The sequence below is a fragment of the Toxorhynchites rutilus genome, chromosome 1 (genome assembly GCF_029784135.1).
Source record: "Toxorhynchites rutilus septentrionalis strain SRP chromosome 1, ASM2978413v1, whole genome shotgun sequence".
NCBI lineage: Eukaryota > Metazoa > Arthropoda > Insecta > Diptera > Culicidae > Toxorhynchites > Toxorhynchites rutilus.
The window spans coordinates 175,440,216-175,467,164 of record NC_073744.1 but is presented as its reverse complement, the minus strand read 5'-3'; the positions used below and the strand labels follow the sequence as shown (position 1 = coordinate 175,467,164).

The window sequence follows — 26,949 nt, the reverse complement described above, 5'->3', positions numbered from 1 at the left end:
CGCTAACCACTCGGCCACGGGAGCACAAAAGTTTAAACTCTCTTAAAGCCAAAAAGAAGAAAAAGAACACACGAAAGTAGGGGGAGCTTTTGTTCCCACCGAAATGTGTTCCCTAATAGAGATTTCTAAACCAAGGTGCCTGGAGAAATCGGTATTTCAAATTCATGCAAGTCGGGGATATTTTTGTTCCGACTGGAATGTTTTTCCCTAACACAGACTTCAAAACCGAGGTTTCTGGGGAAATCGGCTCTGCAAATAAATGCAAACTGCGAGTACTTTTGTCCTCGCTTGCCTTTGTGCAGAGTGGAATATGTCTGTCGTAACATGATCTTCTAAACTTAGGAACCTGGGAAAATCGTGCAGCCACTAGAAGCGAATGAACTTCCCAGTTTCAAGCAAATTCGAGATTCGAGAAGTATGTACACTTTTGGGATGTAAACTTCAGAGGGAAATGTAAAATAAAATAATCGTTTGATAATTTTTTTTTGTCTTTATTGGAATGATTTTCAGCCTTAGGCTGGTTCATCAAACGTTTGATAATTCTTCCGTACATATATTTTGTTCTAGTCATCATACCAAACGTAAAAGGTCCGTCATTAAATTTACTTGTAACGAAGAACAATCAATCACAATAAATGAATTGACTTTACACGGCATTTGTTCATTTTTTTCACTCACAGAGCAAATATATTGAACTCAATTGAATTTGGAAACTGTTTCATTCAATCAAGAATTTATTACCTTAGCATGGGTTCCCTCTCATTGCTCGATTCCGGGGAATGAGAAAGCGGACTCGCTAGCTAAGGTGGGCGCTTTAGAAGGCACTCTTTTTGAAAGGCAAATTGCTTATAATGAATTTTTCCACATTCCTCGTCAGTATACGCTCGTAAGTTGGCAGCGCATGTGGAGTGGAGATGAGTTCGGTCGTTGGTTACACACGATTATCCCTAAAGTCTCGACGAGGGCATGGTTCAAGGGATTGAATGTAGGTCGTGATTTCATTCGCGTGATATCTCGGCTTATGTCCAATCACTACAACCTAAACGCGCATCTCTATCGCATTGGGCTCGCAGCAAACAATCTTTGTGATTGTGGCGATGGCTACCACGACATCGAGCATGTTGTCTGGTCGTGTATCCGGTTCCATGCTGCTCGCTCTCAGCTCTCTAGAGCACTAAGAGCACAAGGCAGACAATCGGATATCCCCGTCCGGGATATCTTAGGTAGCCGTGATCCTGATCTTCTGCTTCATCTATACCTGTTCCTCAGAAACGCCGATGTCAACGTTTAATGATGTTTCCTTCGTTGTGTCCCCGTTTCATATCCCTCCTATCCGATCGATAAACTTTTACTTAGTCGCGGCAATACATACACACACTCTTTACAGACACACGGGCCAAAGGTTGTGCAGTCTACTGATCATTCAACAAGAGCCAAAGGTTGTACCGCTCATGACAACTCTACACGAACTGATGATTGCGCCGGCTAGTGACCATTCTATCCTGGATTCCTCGAGTCGAGAAAGACGCACCACGCTAGATATGAGGTACAGACTAGGGGGGCGTTGCTGATTAATGGTCAGCTGCATCCCAATAGGAAGTATCCCGTGTCGGGCACACGTACAGAACATTGGAGACAGCAACATCCCAATTACGAAAACACTTGTAATACTAACCTCGAGCCAACCGCGAGTAATCGGTTACATATTACTAACATAGATAATAAGAAAAATTGTATTGAACTCCCGGCCCCGTAAGGCTAACGCCATATGAGCCTTTATAAAAATATATATTTTGGAAAAAAAAAATCAAGAATTTAATCAATACAAACGAATGATTGCTAAGCTAAGGTAGTTCCACGTGAACCTTGCGGTTATATCATAGATATAACCCACTCATTTTATGCTAAAACTCAATTTTTCGTATTTACACCTCATTCTCAACCCTTCATTGCGTTATCCCCGATTTTTGTTATACGCGGAGACCTAGCCCGACTATTCTGCGGATAATCGGGATTCTACTGTACATGAAAGTAGGGGTAGCTTTTGTTCACACCGAAATGTGTTCCCTAACAGAGACATCAAAACCAAGGAGCCCGAGGGAAATCAAGATTGCAAATGTATGCAAGTTGGGGGCATTTTTTATATTGCAAGTAAGGTGAGTGATACGATTAATTCTAGCAAATAAAATTTAAATGTGGAACATATCAATGACCTACACGATTGTGAAAAATTTAACAAAAGTGTAAGTGTATAATTGTATACGGTAGCATTTGTGTTGAAAATGACTTGATATATGAAACGACTTACTTCAGTTTTCATAAATAGAAACCAAGGTGTGTTCCCGCTCGAGAACCGGTCGTTCGGTTTAAGTTGTCTGTTTTGTTGTGTTCTTTTTCACCCAAGGAAAGTTCATACGGCGAGAAAAGTTGAAAAAGAGAAGAATTATTCGGAAAGTGATGTCCCATATGCTCTTGATATATAGTATTAGTTGTTGTTAGTCCAATAAAAATTCGCTTTGGGTTGAATAAACACTCAGAAAGTAAAAATTAGAAAAGAAAATTACCGAAAACATTTCAAATGTGTTTTCTCGTTTTCTCTATATTAAAGTAACATGTTTTTACTGATCAAAAAATTGATAATTGCGTTCGGTATTGATAATTATCTTATATTACATTGATGAGTTTTTTTTCTTCACTTCATCCATACATAACACTGGAGGCATCTCGTCTAGGGTCACAGAGGGTGATTTTCATCATATTTCATACCACTTCGGCATCTTCTATCTGATACGCATCATCTAAATGCTAGTTATCATCCTTCTGTCATCATCAATCGGTTGTAAACACTGGTGGAGTGAACAAACAATACCCAACAGCCAAACAAAACGGCTCTTTTCAGGACCACCAAATCGTTATCAAAGAGTTTAATTCTTCAAACATATCCAAAATGAACAGATAGACTAACGCAATCCTACGTCAACTATGCGGTCGTGTCTCAGACACAACTCTCCTGTGACTTTTTCATTGAAATATGTGGTGAAAATTTGTCAAATTTCTGATTGTCTGTTTGACATGCGGTACAATGTACAACCGCATGTCTAGCTACGATGGTACATGTACAACGCTGTACATGTAGAACGCTAGTACAGCTGTATGTCTGTCCATGATATTATTGATACAATACCACAAATATGCAAATAGTGCCATCTCGCGTTGAAGAGCAGATTTATTGGTATTCATATATCATGCGTCATGTTATATTCCTTCATTTGTTTACATATTTTTATCGTTTGCGGTACTCATTTCAACAATTTTGATTCCCGTTCCTAACTATACGATCTTCTTTCGAAATATTTTTACTTTGTGATGGGGTCATTTTGTGAGCATCCCTACCGTGTACCGCGCCGCCAGAAGCTCACGAGGATAGGAAAAAGCTAAGATAAGCTAGAACATTGAAGCACACACAGCACAAACTATCGCCACAACAATAACACCCCACCAGCAGCAACAGCAAAGAGACATTCAAGCGAAAAGCAAGTTCTGGAAAGTGGATCACCTTGAAGTGCGCTGAGCTCAGATTTTTCTGAAGTCAGCGCGCTTCGGCCAGGGATTGGAAGCGTGCACGGGTGCGCTAAAAGCTCCCTCTAGTGTTGGTGGTGCTTGCAATGGAAACAACTAGTCACGAATTCGAGAGTGTGATTACGATCGGATGCGGATGATGATGATGATGATCATGCTGTGATCATGATGCTGATGATGATGAAGGTGATGTGATGATCATATAATTCCGATAATGGATGAGCAGGCAACACCTCTAGTTATTTCGAAGAGATATGTGCCTCTCGAAAAGATGGGCAGGGGGAGGTTATACTTACTGCAATCGGACTCGTCCGTCCCGTCCACACAGTCAACGGTCATGTCGCACTTGTAGTGCGGTGGTATGCAATACGTCTTGTTGAACACGTATTGGCCGCAGCTGAACTGCCCAGGCTCACATTCCGGGGGAGCTGTAATTAAAAGGGGAAAGAATGTGTTGTTGGCAAGGCGGGGGAATGAGTTCTGGTCACCAGAACTGCAGGGCTGCAATCGCAGCAGTCGGCACAGTTGTGCGAAACAGCTTTATTTCTGGTCGTAAATCATTCGCAGAACCAACAAACAGTCTGGCGAACCAGTCTTGTGATTAAAGAACGGAACGTTAATCGTGGAATTGGTTTGTTTTGGATTGAATTACAGAAGCGCCTAGAATGAATTGGCTCCTGCGAAGGTTCCGCTACTTAAATCGATACTCACGACAGTGGTTGAACTCGTCCTCGCCCTTCTCGCAGTCCTTCTGATAATTACACACCGATGTCTGAGGGATGCATTTGCCCTCCGAGCATCGAAACGTCCCCGATGGACATGGCACGTCGGTTTCATTCCTAAATATAATTCCACCTGTGGCGGCGTCGGGGAGTAAACGTGGGAGAGAAACAAAAAAAAATACCGGATATTATAACGTGTGAAAACGAAATCGAAGTAGACTGTGAATAACCACCGATCGAAGCACTGTCGCTGCCAAAGAAGTGTTGGCAGCACCAACTATTTGCGATACTTGAACTCGAAAATCAATCATCATGATCCAAAGGTCAAGAAACTCTGGGCCCCTCCGGGGTTCAGGCATATTTCATTATGAAACAACCGTGACCTTGTGTAATTATATTTAATTGAGCACACTCCTCCTCCTCCTACTGGCTTTTCCTTTTTTTTTCACCATTATGTTGTGTTCTGGGAGCTACAGAGGAATCAAACCACAATTATACACACTAAAGTAGACTGGCGTAGAGGAAAGGGAATGAAAAGAGAACCCCAATTGGGATCAATTATTCAACGATTGCTTTCTGTACTCGTCGTCGGCGTCGCCATTCCCGGAAGGACTCATAGTGGAAAAAAAGCGATTGATTGCTGATAGACAACGGACGATTACAGAAACCTGATGACCCAGGCAACGAATCAGGAATCGATAAATACCACCTCAGGGGATCCATCCTGTTTGTCTGCCGCCATCGCACGACATGAGCCGACCGAAGGTTTGGAGAGTCCGTGCTGCGATTATCCGAAACGTGAGCCTCAATTGAGAACCGAGCGCGATGCGAGCTTTCCATAGCCGGCGGAATGGATTAATGACTGGATATACATGGAAGATTTGCATGTCAAATGAATAGCTAAATTGTCGCTTTTTATGCGATTGTTGCATTCGCAGAGGAGATGTGAAGAGCCACAATACAATGGTGGTCGTGGTACTTTGCTGTGATCCGATATGATCAGGAATAAACAATTTAATGGTCCCCCGCTCTCGGAGTTTCAATTGTGATTTGTGTCAGATTCGACCGATGCGCCGTTGGATTGAAATTGGAGCTAATCACTGTGTGGTTATTAGATGGCGTTTTTTGTGTGTAATTGGATGCAATGCGAGTCGATCTGGATATTGTGTCGGATTACTTGTAAACCTGGATGGATGTTGTGAATTTAAAATAATCACTTCAAATTGCGAAGCAATGGTACCTTCTGAAGATCGTGATTTTCCAGATATTAATTTTTACCTGTTTTCGGAGTTTTCTGTATATTTTTGATTATAAGTTCATACTAAATTGGCGATCTAACGCAAAACGTAAACGATCGGTGAGACATCATTTTGTTTTTGAACTAAGAAAATGATGATAATGTAACCTAAAACTCAAAAACAAATCACGTATATTTTACTTCCGGGCTTTCCAAGGTAGTTCTCACATGAAGGAATCATGCATTTTTCTATTTGTTTTTGATTGTGCTCTCGAATTTTCTTCTTTGATTCAACAATTGTCAATATTTATACAGTTTTCACTACTGAAAGAGGTAAAAATATAACATGTTATATATAAAATTGCGCAGAATTAAATTTCTTCCAAACTCATCGCAATCAAATAATCTTTTATGATTATAATATTGACGAATTTACGCAAAACTGAATCAGCTCATGCGACATCTACATTAGAGCTCAGAACCACAAGAGTGAGGGTGTTTGTTTATTTTACGCACTGAAAAGTAATATTCGGTGGTGACTATTCATTTTATTTCAATTTAGATTCATTTCAGCCATTGAATGTCGTCAGTATATGGTAAGAAAGTTGGAGTTCTGTATATTTACGATGGTTTCAACACGCGATTCGACCAAAGTCATAGATAATCTTCGAAAATTTTAAGTTTGATAATGCATACCGGTTATTGACACTATGGATAATTGCGATGAAATCGATATCATATCAAATTGGCTGATATCATTGATTATGTAGGGGCCGATACGAGAAGGATTTGCAGTATTTTTAGCGCAAAACACCCTATTCATCGTTTACTTAGTTGAAAAAAAAAATAAAGTTACAATACTTATTACAAGCCATTCCTCGTAATATACGTGCACATTGTAAAATGATGATTTTCTAACCTTTTCAGCGTGGAAAGTATACATGGAACCGGGAAATTTGAAGATAAATTCTGATTTTTCTAGAAAATTTGAACGAATACCATACCAAAAAAACAAAACATCCTCATTTTACTCGCTGCGCCATCTGGTTGTAAATCCATCGTAAATTCGTCAATTGTAATTTATAGAAAGACTACAAACCTCCCATAAACTCCCATTGCAAAATTTAAAACCATCATCACTTTCACCGCAGCGCCGCCTAGGTGTAGATTTTTTCGTTAGATCGCCAATAAGGTACATAAAGAGGTGGAGTAGTAGAATAAGTTTATTTTATTGAAAAACAAAATATGGTGTCGTAATTATTTGCATTCAATATCAAGCGTATACGGGAGAAACAACACAATATTAAAGATACTAACGGTATCATTATGTTTTGAGCAAATACTCATGAGATCTTGCAACGGTTTGTTTTTTAATACATGAGAATTGTATTGTAACTTATTCACATAATTTTAGTGGTAAAAAGTTCCGTATTCTTAGTCCTCGAAAGCAGTAGCATTTCGGTGAAATGCTGTTTCATTGTAGACCATTTTCCCACAATATACACACCGACACTTTTTGGATGACACTAATGTTCCCAGTGGAACATTTGTCTTCTCAACGTAGGTATAACTTGCGTCATTTTTATTAGCAGTATTTAGTTGAAACTTCTATGCCGAATAACACGTCTTAATTGTATTTTGGAATGACAAGCACTAGATACGCGTGACCTTATTGCAAGTCCGAAAAAAAATCGTTGGTGAAAAATCCGCCGGCTAGAACGGGGATCGAACCCGTACCCCCCGGCATGATAATGTGTGACGCTAACCTCTCGGCCACGGGAGCATCACCGACCCTGAGAGCCTTAAAAATTTCTTTGGTATTATTAAAATAAAGAAAGTTCGCTCGTTTCAATGAACGCGGAGGAGTGAAAATGTCGCACAAAAATATCACTTATATACAGTTTTTTCTACGTGATATTACAACTCTTACAATCCACTGCACGTTGTCATATATTGGAAAACTTACTGAAAATAACACATAGATGTGGTAACTGTACATAAACACAAATACCGACGTCACGATGTGAAAAGTAGTTAGGGTCTGCCCACATACATTCTGTCAAATACATACCGGGAATTTGTGTTTTAGGGACAATGCTTTATTTATCATATAAATTTATATTATCGCTCTCAAAATAGGCCCCTTCTAAGGCAATACACTTTTTCCGACGAACAATCCAGCCATCGAAACATTTTTCATAGCTTCAGTTCTCGTTTCTATGTCTTCAGTGTTGCCAAAACGGGTTTCGGAAATAGGAAAAGACCTTATCCGGAGAGGACGATGGTTTTTCAGTCAAATTCTTGCCTCTTTTTGGTCAACAATTCATCCACAATGGTCGATCTAGAGCTGGTGTATTATCATGGTGCAAAATTCAAGTATTATTCTTCCACAAATCTAGCCGTTTGCGACGAATTTTCTCATAACGCCAAGATAATGCTCTGTTTGGCCGTCCAGAAGGAATTCCGAGTGGACAACACCACGAATATCGGAGAAAACATTCTGCATTAGATTCACTTTGAGGAGATTTGTTCGGTTTTCGACTCGTTTGCAGCGGACCATGCTGACGATTGATGACTCGTTTGCATGTCATACTCGTACACCCATATCCCGTCGCCAGTAATTATGTGTTGGATGAACGTAAGATCAGATTTGATCGTTCAGGCATGTCTTCAGCCACTTGATTGCGAAGGCATTTAAAGAAAATTGAACTCTTTTGGCACTGATCGTGCTGCTACTCTTTTTCATATCCAAAACATCAACCAAAATATGACGAACGGTCTCGTGAGAGATAGTTAATTCACGGACTAGCTCTCTTTTAACCCTCCTGTACTCGCGCGTAAAATCTTAATTCGTATGCTCGCGCACGGTATCACAGACCGTGCATGTCTCTGTTTAGAGGCTTTGTAAGGTACATTTGGAAAACTCAAACTTGAGACGAATGTACTCTCCGAGATTGAAGTGTCCAGCAAAAACGTGAACTGAACTCTCGGCATTCAGAAACATGTGATATGTGTCAGACACAACAGTAGAGAATTAATTCGTACTCATATTTCATTGCACAAGTCCGTAGAGATTGCTTGTACCAATCGACTAACCAGAACGCGAGGTTTTCGATCTGGTGATGCTTGATATTTTTTAATTGTTCGATAGTTAGTTTCATTAAATATATAATTTTGTTCATTGAAATAAATTGCTATGGAGTACTTAATTCGTACTCATATTTCATTGCACAAGTCCGTAGAGATTGCTTGTACCACTCGACTAACCAGAACGCGAGGTTTTCGATCTGGTGATGCTTCATATTTTTTAATTGTTCGATAGTTAGTTTCATTAAATATATAATTTTGTTCATTGAAATAAATTGATTCTGAGCCTGTAAAAATTAATGACTTAAATAATAATAAGAAATAAATTGCTATGGAGTACTCAAATCGATTGATGCAAAAATCTCGTAAATCCATCGGGAAAAGACTGAGAAATATGCGCTTGAAAATGGACTGTCCGTTTTTTTTTATTTTTACTCCCAATATGTTTCCGAATTTATCCGTAACGTAATCCTACGTCAACACATAGATGACTAATATGATGGACATAAACATTGGAAATAAACACAAAAATATTTTTTCATCCACTTCAAAAGATCTGGGAACACTGCATATGCATTTAACTGACATTTCTCATTCACTTTTTTCATTTATAATTTCGTGCTATATCTTTACGAATGTGTAGAAAATGGGTAGAAAAGGCAAATAAGAATAGGATTGAAAAAAAGTGTCTCCGAAATAGCTGAGAGTGTTGATTGACCGTGAACAGCAGTTCAGGATATAATTAAACGATATGAAAAAGCTGAAAACTTCGACTACAAACCTAAAAGAAAGATGTCCATCTGAATTGATGGACAGAGAAGATCTAGATTTTTATCTGGATCATGCGAAGTCAATCAAATATATTTTGCAAGTGCATTTTGCTTCAATAAAAAAAATCTTGTATCTTTTTTCCCATGCATTTTCTGTCAAATCTTTCTCCGAGCAAAAGAACAAACGTTTTCGTGACTTTGGCTTTGTTTATTCACTTTTTTGGCCGAACCACAATTTCTCACAAGAAATATTACCTTTTGCAGAAATCTTTGTGACGTTAGATTCCTTCTATACCCAGCTGAAAGACGAAGGTATCGAAAATTCAGGAAACGTTTATTCGAAATATTAAAATCGGTTGCCGGTGTAAATAGTTATACCTAATTGCCACGATTTGAAGCGTTTTTCATCAAATTGTTGATACAGCACAGATTGAACATAGAAAAACTGTGGAAAATGAGAAGAACAAAGCACGACAGCCGAAATATGTTCATTCAAGTATTATGCATTGATCCTGATTTTCTATCTTTTGAATGAACTCGCATGAAATAAATGTTGTTATTTTGGTAATCGGCAGTTGTTTCAATGAAAAGTAAAAATAAAATATATAATTCTAGCGTTCAGAATCATAAAAACTCAACATTAGGCGAGAAGTAAAATCAAATTATAATTAAGTTTAGAGAAGATTTGATGTCAATAATACTAAAAAATTTTTCCCTGCCGAAATGTCAGTTGGACCTAGCATTAATTGATAAAAAAAATGTAGTTCGTTTATTTTTTATTCAAAAAATCTGCCTTTGACATTTTTTAAAATTCTTCGTCAGAGCGAAAAAAACAGCAACGAAGATGGTCAAAATAAACACTACAGAAAAGTCAAAATTCGTGTAACACACCGACTGGACAACACCGTTGCTGGGCAAGCTGGACGATGGGGGATTGAATGGTTTTCTCAAGGCAATGGGGGTGGAGGAGTAATATGAGGAAAGAGTAGAGTTTTCCAGGGGCCTTTTTGAAGGCTAGAGACGAATGAACTGAAGAAGTTTAAAGTCTTTTTAATTCAACAAAGAAATGAAGGAAATGCAAACTTTCAGTATCATTCTAGATACGAAACAATAAACATCGCTCGTTCTTCCTTGTTTTGCGTCATCACATGTCTTCGTTTCGGACTGAGCTGTGGACGCGACCAAATTACTCACTCGCTGATGTCTCTGGCATTGCAATCGTTGCATCAAACTGACGCAATTGCATCAATGTTTTGAGCTACATGATTGTGTGGGGAATTATCAAGCTAGGCTGTCATCAGCTCACCAAGAAAATAAATGTTCTGGAATTTTGTCGGTGATTTAGTTTCGCATGACGGTAGGAAAACTCTCTCCACTAAGGATGACAGCTACGTTTATCTTGAGCATGTATTGTTCTGCGAGCACAAGAATGAATCATCAAACAATTATCGTCAATTGATTCTACAATAAAATACATTTCAGGGCAACCAAACTGATAGAATGGTTATTTCAAAATTTTCGTAGCATTATACAATAATATCCGCAGTTATAAGCAAGCGACTTGAATTAAACTACAGCGGAGTTCTACGTCAAAAATGCGCTCGTGTCTTGAACACAACCTCCTATAACTTTTAAGAACAATCTTCCAGTTTTTTGAAAAATATTATTGGCAGCCCTGCCCCTGACATGCATTTGTTCGCAATGTTGATTTCCTCAGGCGCCTTGGTTTTGAAGTCTGTGTTAGGGAACACATTTCGATGGGAACAAACATTCCCCCAAAACAGTTTTGGAATATTTTTTCAGGGAAACTATTCATACGTCGAGTACTATAGTCCATTCCGATTTAAAGTTATTGTAAATTTTGTTGATATATCAATTGGTTACTTTCATTATCATGATGATAGAGGAAACTGATTGCTTGAATTGAATAACCCTTTATAGTGAAACAACCCACACTAAGGGTAAGGGTCTTTTAGATCTCGATAACCCGAAAACCACAAAAATGAAAATGTTCAAATGTTTTGTCTAGACACTTAAACTGCAGTTTGGTATTTCCATACAAAGTGTATTCAAATACCATTACCGGTGAGAAATTGATAATCGGCCAAGCGGGTAAAAATTAGATTTTTCAAAAATGGTTATATTTCTGGTTTTAGTAAAATCGGAGCATATTTTTGGTAAACCGATAGAGTAGAACAAAAAGAGTCCATCAAGAATAGCGTTAATTAGTTCAAATCGTGTTGTAATTAGTGGAATTCGTCAGTCGCCTCGACATTGTTTAGGGGTTTATTTTAGCCACGACCATCGGTTAATTTTAGACCTGAACAATCTAAGTTCAAAATTAAACGTTGCTCAAAATAAGTCATTGTTCAATGTTTTGATTAACAGCGCTGTTCATTTCTCGTCGACCAACGGCAAACTGTGGTCTCCTCGTGTTCACGTAACTCACTGCTCGAACACAAACTGCATTGCAATGCATGTGTTGTGCCAGTCATGCCAGTCGTCGTCATGTTTTCCCATTGTTTTGATGCTATTTTTATGTTGCTACCGCGTGTTCCGCTACCGCGCGATCACCGTTATCATGACCAACACCATTCGTCGGCTCGGGTCGTCGCTAAGCCCCTCCCCCTCCCCCCTCGTGTGCAGATTACAATCGATCTACACGCGTACTTTTTGCCATTATCCCACGCGTCGTTACTACAGGCTTACCGTCGCCATCGATCGCCATCGAAAAGTGCATTGACCGCCCAGACTCAGGCCGTGAACAAGCGGATGGACACAGGCTGACTGACTTGTACTGGCGGTGTTTTCGTGATTGTTCACTACGAAATTTACCATTCCCTCCCGTTGTCTATCGTTTTACCCTTTTCCCATGCGATGCCCGATCCACCAAAATGAGTGTTTTATGGTACCTTCAGCCGATGGCTTGGCTTCGCTTGTTTTCGGTTTGGTTTGATGTTGTGACATTGCGTGATCATTCCGACACCGTAGTCGTATCTTGATGCGGAAAATAGCCCCAAACGAGAGATTGTTTTCCAATTTGGTGTGCCTTTCGATGCGTAGACATATGCAGTAATTTCCGTTTCGCGTTTGTAGGAATTAGTGATCTGCGGTTAATTTCTCTTCATGACAAAGTACGACATTTTTGGGCTTTCCCTTGCCAACCATCATCTCTAGCCGGAAGAAAGCTCAACACGTGTGCAACGAATGCCTAAACCGATTACCAACAACTGTGTCGAGCAGCGCATGTAAAATGGCTTCAATTGTAGCAACATGCAAGCTACTTTCCGCCTTATTACCGATGATTACTTTCGGAGGGAGCTGCAATTAAAGTGAACCAATTGCGTGATGCACCCCTCGCGGTGGCACAAAGTAATCGCGGCCTCATTAACTTGCCCAGAGCACATTAGCGAAACTGGATTGCCACTTCCAAAATACCCGCTCTGCGCCATAACGGAACCCAGTGACCCACCAAATGTGGGCACTGGGCACTTTCACTTCCGCTCCTGGGGCACCTTTAATTACCCCTCGCAGCAAGCAAAACACAGTGACAGTGCGTGGCTTGCTAGCATTTAACCTAGCGCCAGTGGTCATTAAAATGGCTCCCAGCGGCATAGTCCCGGCCTCAGGTCGAAATATTTTCGAGTGATCGACGCTTTGGGCTCAATTAGGGTTATGGAAACGAGTTGCAGGTATGCAAATACGTTCGACCGATCGATCGAGGGGCGAGAGCAATGGAATATGAGCGCATGAACTGCTCCGCTGATGATAATAATCGTATTGATCGTATTGTGTCCCAAATTATCATGGAAACAACATTATCAATAAAAAAACTGTCCCATAACTTATTTATTAAATTATCTTCACGTCTAGCACTATTTTGATTTGATTAGATTTAAATTAGGCCCTCACAAATATTTGTTTATTCTTGTTACTGATCGGGCAGAACACCTCGGCAACTCTTCCCCAGATGATCTCAGCTAATTGCTGACTCAGTGTTACACTCCAACCGATCGAGTCACTTAATTAATTTAGCAACATCACACGCCAAGCCCTATTGACCCGATCCGCAGTGCCTACTGCCATCACAGTCGAACAAATTACCCATTGAGCATTCAAGTGAATCCATGTCGCCTTCGCCGCCGTCGTCGCCAGTTCTCGCTGTGACTGGGTTGACATTTTAGACGAAGCGACGGAAGACGGGCCTTTTCTCTCGTTCGTTCACTGCTCCGATCGACCGATCCCACGTTTTCAAGAGGGGCTCGGGGTGAGGTTTTGCAATGCCAAAACGAATCCATATCCACGCCACAAAATCGTAACCTTACCTTACACGATCAACCGGATTGACAATAAGTGTCTTCAATATCGTGACAGCTAGGCTTTCAACATCTGATCTAACCTCAATCAATATTTTTCCACCTTATACGGTCAATATCACCCTCAACCCGAGACAACGAAAATATCCGCGATGGCTAGTGGCGACATTTGAGTTTGGGATCCAAACTATTCTCTATCAGATTAGAAGGCTAAAAGGCAATTTTCAATTGGCAAAATTTGAATGAAAATATCTACTTGGTATTATTTAATTAGTTGAAGCGCGTAGTCCTAACCTTAACTTAACCTATTTCCCCTGAATTTTCAGATATTCCTACTAAAATGTATTATTATAATATAACGTCAATTTTAGACATAATTTTTGTATGGGATTTTCTCACCACTTGCAACAAAAAAGTGATTTGCATTCACATAGAATATTAATTTGATTCGTAAAAGTTAATTTTCATTCATAATTTACACTTTAAACTTTGGCTTTTCTTCTCAAAAATACATCATAATACTCGTTTCACAAATACAGACTGTTCCTTTCAGTTTCAGAGATGCCAGATTATTTTAGTTTACGAAAATATATGCAAGTTATTTTATCTGCAAGCAAATGTTTTTATTCCATAAATGAGACTATGACAGTAGAACCCCGATTATCCGCGAGCGGGTGATCCGCCCTGCGGATTATTCGTGACTGCGAGCTCCATAGTAAATCAATAGGCCTTTCCGGAATTTGTTAGTGAGTGGTAGGCCCATGCTCTTTTGTTGTGGTCATGGCTTTTACATTATTTAGCCACTGGTGTACCCGACCTTATAGATGGATAGTTGATTGATTTCTGTATTGATAGAACTTAGTTTTTATGTTGAAACATCTCTTCTCGTGTTTGCATTTTTTTGTCCTTTAATGGGTCATCCGCGATTTTCGTTAATCGCGGTGAGTTTGCCCGACTATTCCGCGGATAATCGGAATTCTACTATAGCTTGAATTAACACATGATGTTTTTTCATCTGTGATTTTCCCAGATCTTCTCATTCTCCAAATTTTATAGCGGAGTGTGAAGAAACACACAACCCGCTCACTAGCGCAAAGAATGGCCGAGTTCAACGTTAAAAAATTCCTAAAACGTTGTTAAGTTTCATCCACTCTCTCACCATCACATTGTCAGTTTACTTTGAAGTTTTGATTTGTATCGTGAAAAGTACCGTATTTTGCTATTCAAAGTATCGGTTTTCCAATCCAAAAGCTTCCATTTATGATTCCTACAATTTCAGTAGTTTATAAATTTTAATTGCAATCGCAAAAAAGACTAACAAAAATTAAATGTGCGCTTGCATATCTGGCAACTCAGTCTGGAAGTCCGTGAGGTAAAACGTCAACATCATGCATCCATATGAAATGTCACGATATTGATGCTCGAAAATCAGAAAATCCGGATTTCTGCGTCGTCGGCCATGTTCAGCTGTCATTATGCTCTCAAATGTCAATAAAGTTGACCGTGTAAGGTCCGCTGAAGAAGCAAGAAGAGCTACACTCTCTAAAGTAGCGCAAGGGCGCGCTTGGATCTCAGGGTTGCCATAATGAAATCGGTGTTTTTGGTCTGAAAAAATCTTTTCATCTTAGTTTTTTTTCGAAAAATCTGTATTGAAATCTGTATTAAATTTATAAGTCCAAAGCATAATGATAACTTCAGTATATTTGATTGACATAGTTATTATGAATTTGACGATGTTGGTAGTATCGACAAAGTGATAGTTTACACAGTTACCGTAATTCTGTTGATTCCGAACGGCTTTTTAATTCGGACACTTTTTTCATCATATTCAATATCATACCAAAACCATAACTTTTGACGTAGGACTACGTCTAACCTTTCCCCTATATTGCCCATTTCAATATTTCGGTGTGAAAAAGTGTTCAGTTTTTGAACGCTAATATCTCCTCAATAAATGCATGGATTTTGGTTCCAAATACACACATTGATAGGAAATATCCTCAGCAATTGTTTATATGCTACACATTACGGGTTTTCAGCTCATATAAAGTTCAAATTGATGAAAAATTGGAAGAAAGAATTCCCTACTTTCCCATACATTTTGTTTGCGCTCCAGCAGCAAACATCTATTCATTACAAGCAACCACGGGTACGGGCGAAACGTATGGACAAGGCGAAGGAGGGAGACAAAAAAGAGATTATAAATAAATATAGGCGGTCGCTACAACGTTAACTATATGGCTATATAAAGTGAGCGATGGTGGGGCTTGGCCACATTCTATCATCGGACGCCAAGCAGGAAAGACGCTATCTTGAAATTGATTTTCAGCATAAGAGCATTTGCCGGAGATGTATGCGCTGCGATACCGCAAGAGTGAGAGACATGAGTTTCAATGGGATGTGGCGGTGGAAGCGGTGGAAGCGTCGCGCCGGGTGAATGAGTGGCTAATCGCGCTCGATTTGATAGAATGCTTTTTAAACAGTTTTATTTAGCTGTGACATATTTGTATGTTTGTATGTAACATGTTTGTCTATGGCGCTGTACCACATTAATTGAAATTTGACCCCTTTCCTGTTCCTGATTTATCTGAAATTTGGAACACACCTCCATCTCTGTAGTCATTATAAAACATGATCTTGAAAAACCAAGATGGCGACCGCTACAAAATGGCGGATTGAATATTTTCTCAAAGCCCCATCAATATGGGTATCAAATGAAAAAGGGATTCACTAGTAGAACACAGTTATTTATGAAAAATGCAAATCCAAAATGGCCGCTACCACAAAATGGTGGATTACATATTTTCTCTAAACCCCATCAATATGGGTATCAAATGAAGGACTTGAATAGTAGAACACAGTTATTCATGAGGAGTTCAAAGCCCAATTATATCACGATACCAGATGGTAAATTCTTATTACGATATGCTTGCCATCAAGTATGTGTTCGTTGCCGGTTGAACAATAACCCCTGCAACATTTGCACCGCACGACATTTGCACGACAAATTTTGATTTTTTCGTATTTGAATCTAAACGTTTGAGTGTTTGCTGAGTGATGAGGTTTTATTTTAACCTTTGATTTTTTTCTGTTATTTTGTACATGAAAAGTTGATCTTTCTGGGATCTGTGCTCCATGATATTCGAATAATGGACACCCCTTGGTGTAGTCCTACGTCTCTCCGGCACACCCACCCGTCTTTTTACTACAACAAATTATAGACGTTTTCAAATTTCGAAATGATTTATAGCTGTCATTGTCTACCTCGATTGCTAATCCATTGCGCATTTTTGCGGGCTGTGTGCAGTCATTGATCAGGACTGTAACAGTTATGGTCATTCAGAATCCGGTATTATAAAACCAGCTCCAGCTCGATACAGTTTTGATGAAATGGAATGAGATGATGAACTGGAGGAGTATAAAGGCTATTTATTGCACCACCAAGAAAAATAAAACCGAGGGTTGTATACGGGACTTGACCACATAACTGACGTAGGATATATGAGGCTATTTTGTTTTTGAATCTGTGGGCCCTATTATAGAAATCCAGGCGGTAAGAATTTTGCTCTATTTTACTATTTTAGATGCCGAGCAATGTCGATAGCATCGAACGAGTGAAAGCTATTGATGATGATGGTCCCGCCTCCTTCCCCTACAGAGGTTTGAGCAAGACGAGTTATCTAAAAGATAATTTATTTATTTTTTCTCAACATTGAAATCAGTTTAGCAAACATAGAAAAACGTGCTGATTTTATTTACAGATATAAGTTCAAAGAATTGCAATGTCAAAAGACAAGCTAATACTCAGTCATGTCCACCACAGAGCCGATACGGTCCCGACGAGGCCCTTGCAGCCAGGTGGTCCACCAGAGCACAAGTCCAACCGCCAGCCTTGTTTTGGATTGACTATGAATACCCTCATTCAGAGAAATCGAGAAAATTTGCTTTACGAAAAATTCATAGACCGGCACTTTCAAAACTTTCTATTTAATATCCTTTATATCTGTGTCCCGCGCGACGCTCAAACTTTTGTAGACTACTTTTATTTTATTTTAACTAATACAACTATAAGAACGACAAAATAAAAATAAAAATAGTCCATCATCACCAAGATCACGCCAGACATAATAGAGATCAATATAAATCTAAAAAAAAAAGATAATTTCAAAAATTTAAATAATCTACATAATATAGGGGGGTCTTCGTAGCCACTTGGTTACGCGTTCGCTTACTAAGCGATCGGTCGTGAGTTCAAACTCAGGGCCCTCAATTGACCATCTTTGTGTTGTTATAGAATAACTACGTCCACGCAACCATCATCAGCTATGGAGATCGATCCACGGTGGAACAAAGATCGATTCATCCATACAACTGCTCTGCTCTGCAAGAAACATCGGGCAGCTGTTCTATAAATAACCCAACAATGATCAATATCAACTGTCTCCGCTGTCCGGTCTGCTGAACAATGGAAGAACAGAAAGAATACCCTTACGCCGAAATGGCTACTACTGTGTAATTTACCATAATGTAATGGAACAGAAAACCTAACGCCTAAATGGCTACTACTAACTACTGTGTAATTTACAGTTTATAGAAACATAAACATATGTACAAGTACACGATTAAAACCCGGCTCTGTTACAGCTAAAATGCTAATGAGTCTAATAAGTAAATAAATGGGATAAAAAAAATACATAATATAATCCGTTCAAAAAAAAACTTCGTCAGATTCATTGAAAATATTGAAAACAAGCTGCAAAAAAATTGTCCACATTAAATTATCCGTTCGTATAAAACTTCGTCAATAAAGATCTTCGTCATAAAAATAAACAAAAACTCGTTCGGCTGTTTATAAAACACAGCTTTTACATGTGAAATACAGTGCCTCTTGAATTCTGTAAGTGTTGTTGCGCATTTAATATGTCTTGGCATCGAGTTGAAAACATTTATTTCTTTGAAGTACAACGAATTTTGTGAAGCACATGACAAGAAATTGGGTGTCCTAATTCATTCGCGTTTCTAGTGTTATAACTATGAAAGTCACTTCCTCTTTCAACACGATCACACAAATATCGAGGCAGCAAACCGTTAATTACTTTAAAAATGAACACCATAGTTAATTAAACAATTCTTTGCTTCACGGATAACCATTGCAGAGCGTCCAACATTAAAGATGAGGAAGTGAATCTGTTACATTTTAGTATCAATCGCATTATTTTGTTTTGCAAGCGCTGTAATCTCGATATTTGTGTGTCATTGGCTAAAAATAAAATGGAGCAGCAAAAGTCTAAATTAGGAGAGATGATTGATTTGTATAGCTGTATTTTGCTGCAAATAGTTAAATCGTTTTTCAATCGACATAAGATTCCATACTTTTTGGCAATTTTTTTGATGACATTTTCAATGTGAGTGTTGAACTTGAGTTTGTCATCAATAATCACGCCAAAATATTTAATGTCCCGAACTCGATCAATAGTCTCATCTCTATATATATAAAAATGTTCTGTTTGTGTACGCGTCAAAAACTCGAAAAGTGCGGAACCGATTGAGCTCAAAGTTGGACACAATATACAATCCACTTCAAGGGGTGTTGTTACGGCATAAAAAATTGGAAAATTGAAAGAAAAATGAGTTTATATATGACCAGAGTGCGTTTCTGAAATTGAGCTTCTAATGAAAATAGACTATTCAGCAATGGATATGTGTTCTATGTGATGGAAACATCTTTTTTTCCACGTGTTTGACAAAATCATGGGGTCTGATTACGAACGTCACTTCACGGTGAAAACGGAATAAAATCCATACAAATTGCATACAATTCTCGCGTAACTTTTGAAAAGGTCCTAAGTAACAAATGTAAACAAATCGAGTTAATGGATGCATACTATTAGTGCTCAATCATTGAATGCAATGCGAAAACAACCGTTCAAGTATCTATCCTTTTCACCTTTTTATTACCGATACAAAAAATGTCCAATGTACAGATTCGAATTTTAAGCACTCGACTATTATTTCGGACGCCTCTTTCCTCTGACGCTCGATACGTCCGAAGTAACAAAGCAATCAAAACAAGTCGCACTTCGGACATTTTGAGTTTTTGTTATTTTCGGGTGTTGATATCGTTTTTAGTGCAATTCAACGAGTTATAACAATAATGATCTGCTTTTAGCATGAAAAGCAAGTATTTGAAGCGTTGTTCAGTAGTTATTTGCAAATTGTCATCGTACAACGTAATTGTCCAATGTACGAAGCGGTCAGTCAAAACGTCCAATGTAACATTTTTCGCTCGGAGGTTTCAATATCAAACTAAAATCACATAACAACGGATACGATTGGTTTCGCGGAGTTATTATTGACAGCTAGTGGTAAAAGTAGTGATAAAGATCGATTCCTTTTGAAACAATTCGCGGAACAATGTTCCGATCTTCAACTTCGTTTTTCTCGAGTTGATGTGAATGTTACATAGGACCTTTTCAAAAATTACGCGAGAATTCATTTCGTTTTCACCGTGAAGTGACGTTCGTGATCAGGCCCATGAACTGAAATTGTGTTTCGAGGTGATTTAAAATTTATCGATTTCCCTCATCTATCTCTATACACTGGATTCTTTTTTTACGCGATAGATGCGTGCGCGCAGAAAAAATCGCACAAAAAAAGAATCCAGTGTATACATAAAAATTTTCTGTTCGTTTGTGTGCGCGTAAAAACTCGAAAAGTACGAAACCGATTGAGCTCAAACTATGATACAATATACAAAACAACCAAACACATCTAGGATTGTTGTTCCAACATAAAAAAAATGAAAAATTCATCTCGACCATGCAACCACAATGTGCCACAGCAAAGCGTGGCGGGGAACAGCTAGTTATCAATAACGATGCAGACGTTTTCATTTAAACGATTTCGCGAGTTTACCATATATTTAGTTTTACTTATGTTCAATTTCAATTGCTTATACTTCAACCATCTACTTGAAGAATGTAAATCTCCATTCAAATGTAAAACGACCTGATCTAAATCATTAGCTGCAATGAATAACACATTATCATCTGCAAAAATATTGATATCACAAAATCGTAAAACTCTTCGCATGTCATTGATATAGGGTAGATAGGGGGAATATGATCAGGCGGGGCGAAATGGGCCACCGTTCGTTTGGGCTTGTTATTGAACCAATAACACTTATTTGCCAACAATTGTGAGCTTGCTTGAGCTTGAGCTTGGGTAGACTGTACAATTCGTAGTTGCTCTCCGTAATTGACCTGAACCAACCAAATTGCACAACGAACACACAGAATAACGCTTGGGACTAGCAATTCATTCTCGTTGTGCAATTTTCGGCGATTCGAGCTTTAAATGGTCAATAACGACGCCGGCCACGTCCTTACAGTCACCAGGGGAAGGGAAGGAATGTTAGTATGATAATCGCCGCCCGAAGGCCAGAAGGGTCGCCTCTATAGCGTGGTTCCCTAGCGATTACCATGGAAGGGATAGTTGTTAGTAGGGAAAGGTAATAATCAGGATTCACTGTGGTAAGTGATGTGATTATGTGAACGCGAACTATTCTACACTACAAAACGAAAATCCTAAATCTCGTGTTACGACTCAAGGCAGAATTATTGTTAGGTATCCTATGACCTATGAAACCTGTAAAATTAAGTGGACTGACTGTATATTCCATTATTTAAAGCATATACTTTTATTTCAATCTCGACGGCGGAGTGTTATCTTTGGCAAATCCAAGGAATTTCTATATTATATTATTTATCGCACATACTTTTCATCGAAATACCTCTCCGCGTTATCTTTAGGAAACCTGAGAAGGTAACCGAGAGAAATCTACATATTCTATTATTTATCGTGCTCCCGTGGCCAAGTGGTTACCGTCACACCTAACATGCTGGGGATTCGAGTTCGATTCCCGTTCTGGTCGGGGGAATTTTTCGTCAGAGAAATTTCCTCCGACTTGCACTGTGGTCTCGCGTATTCTATAGCTTGCCACTCAGAATGCATTCAAGGCGTGTTATTCGGCATAGAAATCTCAACTAAGTACTAATAAAAATGACGGAAGTAACACTACGTTGAGACGGCAAAGTTCCTCTAGGAACGTTATTCAAGAAAAAGATTTATTTATCGCACGCGCTTTCTACCTAAATCCAATCGCTATGACGGTGTGTTATATTTGGGAAACCTTGCCGGGATAAATCTTGATATTCTATTATTTAAAATGAAAAGTATCATCGAAATAATTCTCCTGGTTATTTTTGAGAAACCTGAGAAGGTAATAGAGAGAAATTCATATATTCTATCAATTATCGCTCCTACTTTCTATCGCGAATGGCTAGAGTTATCTTTGGGATCCCTAAAATCAATCGAGGCCATATATTATGTTATTCATTGCACGTACGCTGCAATCAAGTTATTTTTGAGAAATTTGAGAAAAACCGAGAAAAGCCTCTAAAATTGCACGTACATTTTCTCAAACTCCATAAAAAAAAATACATCGAATAAGCGCCACCCGCTGAAGAAAATTTAGTTGAATCGGCCGCACAGATCCCGAAACAAATATGTCGTCAGGTGAAAAAAACAAGTTCCAAGGAAAACATGTCTCACCCCACTTATACTGATATGCGTTGTAATGAATGGATCAAATTACTCACAAATAAATTATTTTATGTGTTTATAGTCGTTAAAATTTTTATGTTATAAGTTACACAATTCCTTTCAACATGAGCATCTCTAGATGTCTTTGTTTGAGCCATGAGATTCATTTTGAAGAGTGCAGCGCTGTGATTTATACACTGGAGAAATAGTTTAGTAAAAGCAGCTACCAAATCTTAGTAGCAAACACATTGGTAAAATATACACATTTTTTGTAAATATTACTAAAATTGCGTAAAAAAGATGTCAGACGCAATGAATGTTGCTCCCAGGAATTCGTATATTTTACTTCATACCATTAGTAAGTTTGTTTTTATTGTCATACCTAACAACTGTGATGTGCGCACTTTGTCTTTTGTCTTTTGGAGACGAAGCGATTCGGAGGTAAGCACTTTGTTTTTATTGAATTCAATTATGTATTCATCTCCCCCGAGAATTTGTTTTCATATTTTCGGCGGGGAAAATTGACCTAATACCATTTTTTTCTTTTTTAGTTGACCTTAAAATTATATGCAGTACAATCATTCATCATAAACAAATCGGAGATAAGTATTCGTTTTTTTTTACATCATTACATCAGTCACCTCGGTCGGGAAACTATTTTCATATTCCCGCCAAGGATAAACATCAGTTATATTCTATACATTACAACACTTTTGAATCTTTCTTCAACACATCATCGACCGTAAAAAACTTAAGGTGAACATACATAATTTATTGCATATTTAATATCATTAACATATGTATTTCTTTTCTTCATAGGGACACGAGAGAACAAAATACGGATGAAACGTGCTAATTCTACCGTCACTCTGCTAATCAGCTGCTATTTAGCTAATGCAAATCAGAGCGATGCAGCAGGAAGAGGAACGGGAACTTGCTTTGGAAATGCTCATCAAATTGAGGTGGTTGAGGCTGCGATTAAAATTTGCCTCTTGTACGCAGTTTATAGAATGATTCCAACGAGAATTATTGATGTTGTTTATAGAATAAGTTATTAGTATAATGTATTCTAAGTATGTAGAATTAAACGCAATCAAATACAATTTTTTAAATTAAAAATAATCATTAAAAAATATTGTCATTATCCCTGATGATTACTTCTCACAAATATGAAGCAAAATTTTCACTGTTATTGCACCAATGTTGGACCAACAATTTATAGTATGTTTGACATATGTGCCTACCATTCTTTTTTTGTAACATGTACCAATGATTAGTAGGGTAGAAAATGACTAGAGAATTGGTAACATGTACCAAAAAATTCGTCATATTTACTAAATTTTCCTCTCAGTGTACAAAGCGTAAATATCTAAGCTGAGAAAACAATCACCTCCCTCTGCTCAACCACAAATACATGTGAAAAAAAGAGAGAGGGATAGAAAAAAGTCTCTGGTGAACGAATGCGATGATGACGTATCGTAGGAGACTATATTTCCTTCTACCGCTTCCACTCACTCTCCCTTAAATGGCTAACGAAAAACTCTCCACACCGATACCCCACTCTTACTACTACAATTTCTCTCGCTGTCGTACCAAAATAAAAACGCTCTACCACTACTATCACATTATTAGAATCTTTTTCAATTTTGGGCCGCGGACCGCTCCTCTTCTTGGTGATAATATCACTGCTGTTTATTATATGCGTTCGTGTTGACCAAGTGTTGTCTACACTTCAGAGAGCACTTTTATGACACACGCACAGAACGACGAACAAGACGAACGAATATGACGCTAAACTTTTCTGCCGTTAGCACAACATGCATTCAAAGGAATTCGTCATAAAAATTGAAATTATAAATTGACTTCTGTCGAAACATTCTTCCTCTCATCACCATCATATTCTCCTACAAAATCTAAGCCGCATCACAAAAACACAGACGGAAACTAGAATGAACCGACAAGTAGACGCGCACATTTTTCTTTTTATGAAAATGAAACATTATTTCAGAGAAAAACAACATATTTTCAGCCTTTCCGATTTCCACGATTTGTTACCGATTTTCAAATTTCTGAATAACCTACAATTTACGATCACAAATTAACACTATAACAAGTTCAGCCGAAACACGATTAACCATGACGAACGACGAAAAAAAAATAAACGCGGAGCAAAAAAATCACGTCTATACTCGACGACGGTACAATCGCCTCTCCTCGTGTTCGAACTGAGCCATAATATTGATTTTCACGTTCCGGGTCGGATATATTGACCAAGCTTCATAGAGCAAACCCCATCTTGCAGTGAGATTTTGCCCTGGTCGGGAACAGTTATGTGTTCTAAATACCACTTATTTGCCAACAATTGTGTTAGAAATACTGTTATTAAGTATCTCCGTGAAAACCGTATTCAAATTCAATTGTTGCATAAAGATATTGAAAGAAATATCACACTGACTGATTATCACGAAAAACATATAAAAAAGCAGTCAACAAAATAAGCTCTGTACGCTCCATGCTGAAATTTATGACTCTGCTCTTTATATCAATTCGTACAATTCGAATTGATGTTCAATAATACCTGTACGAATTGAATTGTCACTGAATATTGCACTGCTTTGCCGTTTCATGCAACAGATCGGTTCATTTTTATTGAGCGTAAATGTACGGGGCGGAATGGGCATACCTGCTTGGGGCATTATGACCAGGTATTTTTTCAACATAACCTGTAAGAACAGCTGTCAAAATTTGTAAACATGGTTGAAAACAGTTAAATGTGGAATCATGGTGCGAAATTCTATCAGAACATCCGATTGTAAAAAGTGGCAACAGACCAAGTACGACAGTGTGACAAGCATCCTTAGTGCATTGTGTCCCGTGAAAAACACTTAAACGTTATTTACGTTGTGCAGACCCTTTGCTGCTCCATATTTCTCACCCTTTCAATAGTCAAAAGCAATTAGCCGGAATAGATTGGCTGGCTGATTTTCGGAAGTGTCACCCACAAATCTCACTTCAGATACCAGAAGCAACGTCCGCCGCCAGGACTAAATAATTCAATCGCGTTGCAGTCGGGAAGTTCTACGATTTACTGGAGGACATAAAGCAGACATACAGCACTCCACCAGAAAGGCAATTCAACGTCGATGAAACATCAGTGATTCGGGTAACTATCTTTTTTTCCATAGGAGCAGCAAACTAAAAATTATTATCTTTATTCAACAGGTGCAGACCAAAAATTCCAAAAAATCAAAATTATAGAATATTCCTTATGTGCTACTATGGGACACAATTCAGTTCCTGTACAGGTGGCAATAAACGGAACCAATGCACAGATATTCTCTGTTCCTGATTTGAGCAACGTAAAATTATAGTCCAATCGCTTTGATTATATTGTTATTTTTCATACATGCAAACTGAATGAAATCCAATAAAATACACGTGAAAGTTGCAAGATAGAATAAGCTTTCGTTTTATGAACATGTAGCATTATTCCCCTACGAAAACATGCCTAAATTATTGAATCAATAAACATGGTCATATTGCCCCGCATGGTGGCCCATTTTGCCCCGTAGTGTATGCGATCGACGGAAATGGAACACATTTTTAAAAGTGTTATTTTTCCACATGAATCTTTTTTAAAACGTATTCATACAATCTACATCGATTAATAAGGTTTTACATCGTGAGGTTTTAATATGTGGCATAATTTGTAGATGTTCCTACAGGATTTAGGACGATTCGTTCTTAGGGGGACGATATTGCCCCTATCTACCCTACATAATAAATAAAAGGGGCCCAAATACACTTCCCTGAGGTACTCCAAGATTATTCCCTAGGGGATTGGAAATTGAATCATTAAAAATAGTCCGTTGAGTTCTGTCATTTAAATAGCTTTCAAATCATTTATATGCAGTACTCGTACATCCGAAGCGCTTAATCGTGTTCAACAACAAGGGCCTAGAAATTGTTTCGAAAGCGCGTTTTAGATCCAAGAAAACAGCAATGATATTCACTTTGCACTCTAGCTTCTCTTTCCATTTTGCTAATACCAAGTTCAATGCGGTCTCACAGGAATGACCTTCCCGATATCCCGATTGTTCTGGTATTAGCAAAGCATTGCAATTTAAATATTCCAGCAGCTGGCCTTTAACGACTGCTTCTGATATTTTCGTTAGCGTGTGCAACATATTGATGGGACGAAACTCTTGATGCAACTGTCAGAATTTTCGAGTTGTTTGGTTCGCTTGACGCATATCTATTTTATTTATAATGATACTACATCCCATTGAGAGATTAGATCTTCTTCACAATTTTTCGCCAATAATCCCGATCCATGGCTGCAGGTCTCCAACTCCCGGCTGCACCGATTCTTGCCAAGTCCTGCTCCACCTGGTCCAACCACCTCGTTCGCTGGGCTCCTCTCCTTCTTGTTCCTACCGGATTCGATGCGAACACCATCTTTGCAGGGCTGCTGTCCGGCAATCTTGCAACATGCCCTGCCCATCGCACTCGTCCAGCCTTGGCGACTTTCTGAATGCTGAGTTGCGCCAGTTCGTGGTTCATTCTCCTTCTCCATACTCCGCTTTCCTGTACACCACCGTATATTGTTCTGAGCACTCGGCGTTCGAAAACTC

General features: G+C 38.6%; 1 protein-coding gene across 3 annotated transcripts in view; it reads right to left on the bottom strand.

The window, feature by feature from the left end:
* LOC129763158 (low-density lipoprotein receptor-related protein 2) overlaps positions 1–26,949 on the bottom strand; it is a 166,508-nt gene that overhangs the window by 52,250 nt on the left and 87,309 nt on the right. For 2 of the 3 annotated variants that reach the window (XM_055761965.1, XM_055761966.1), the window contains exons 3-4: positions 4,291–4,434; positions 3,876–4,007 (exon numbers count right to left, since the gene is read on the bottom strand). The exons of the other annotated variant lie outside the window; for it this stretch is intronic. In XM_055761965.1, coding sequence (XP_055617940.1) covers positions 3,876–4,007; positions 4,291–4,434 — 276 coding nt within the window. The remainder of the gene's footprint in view (positions 1–3,875; positions 4,008–4,290; positions 4,435–26,949) is intronic. 3 annotated transcript variants of the gene reach the window in all.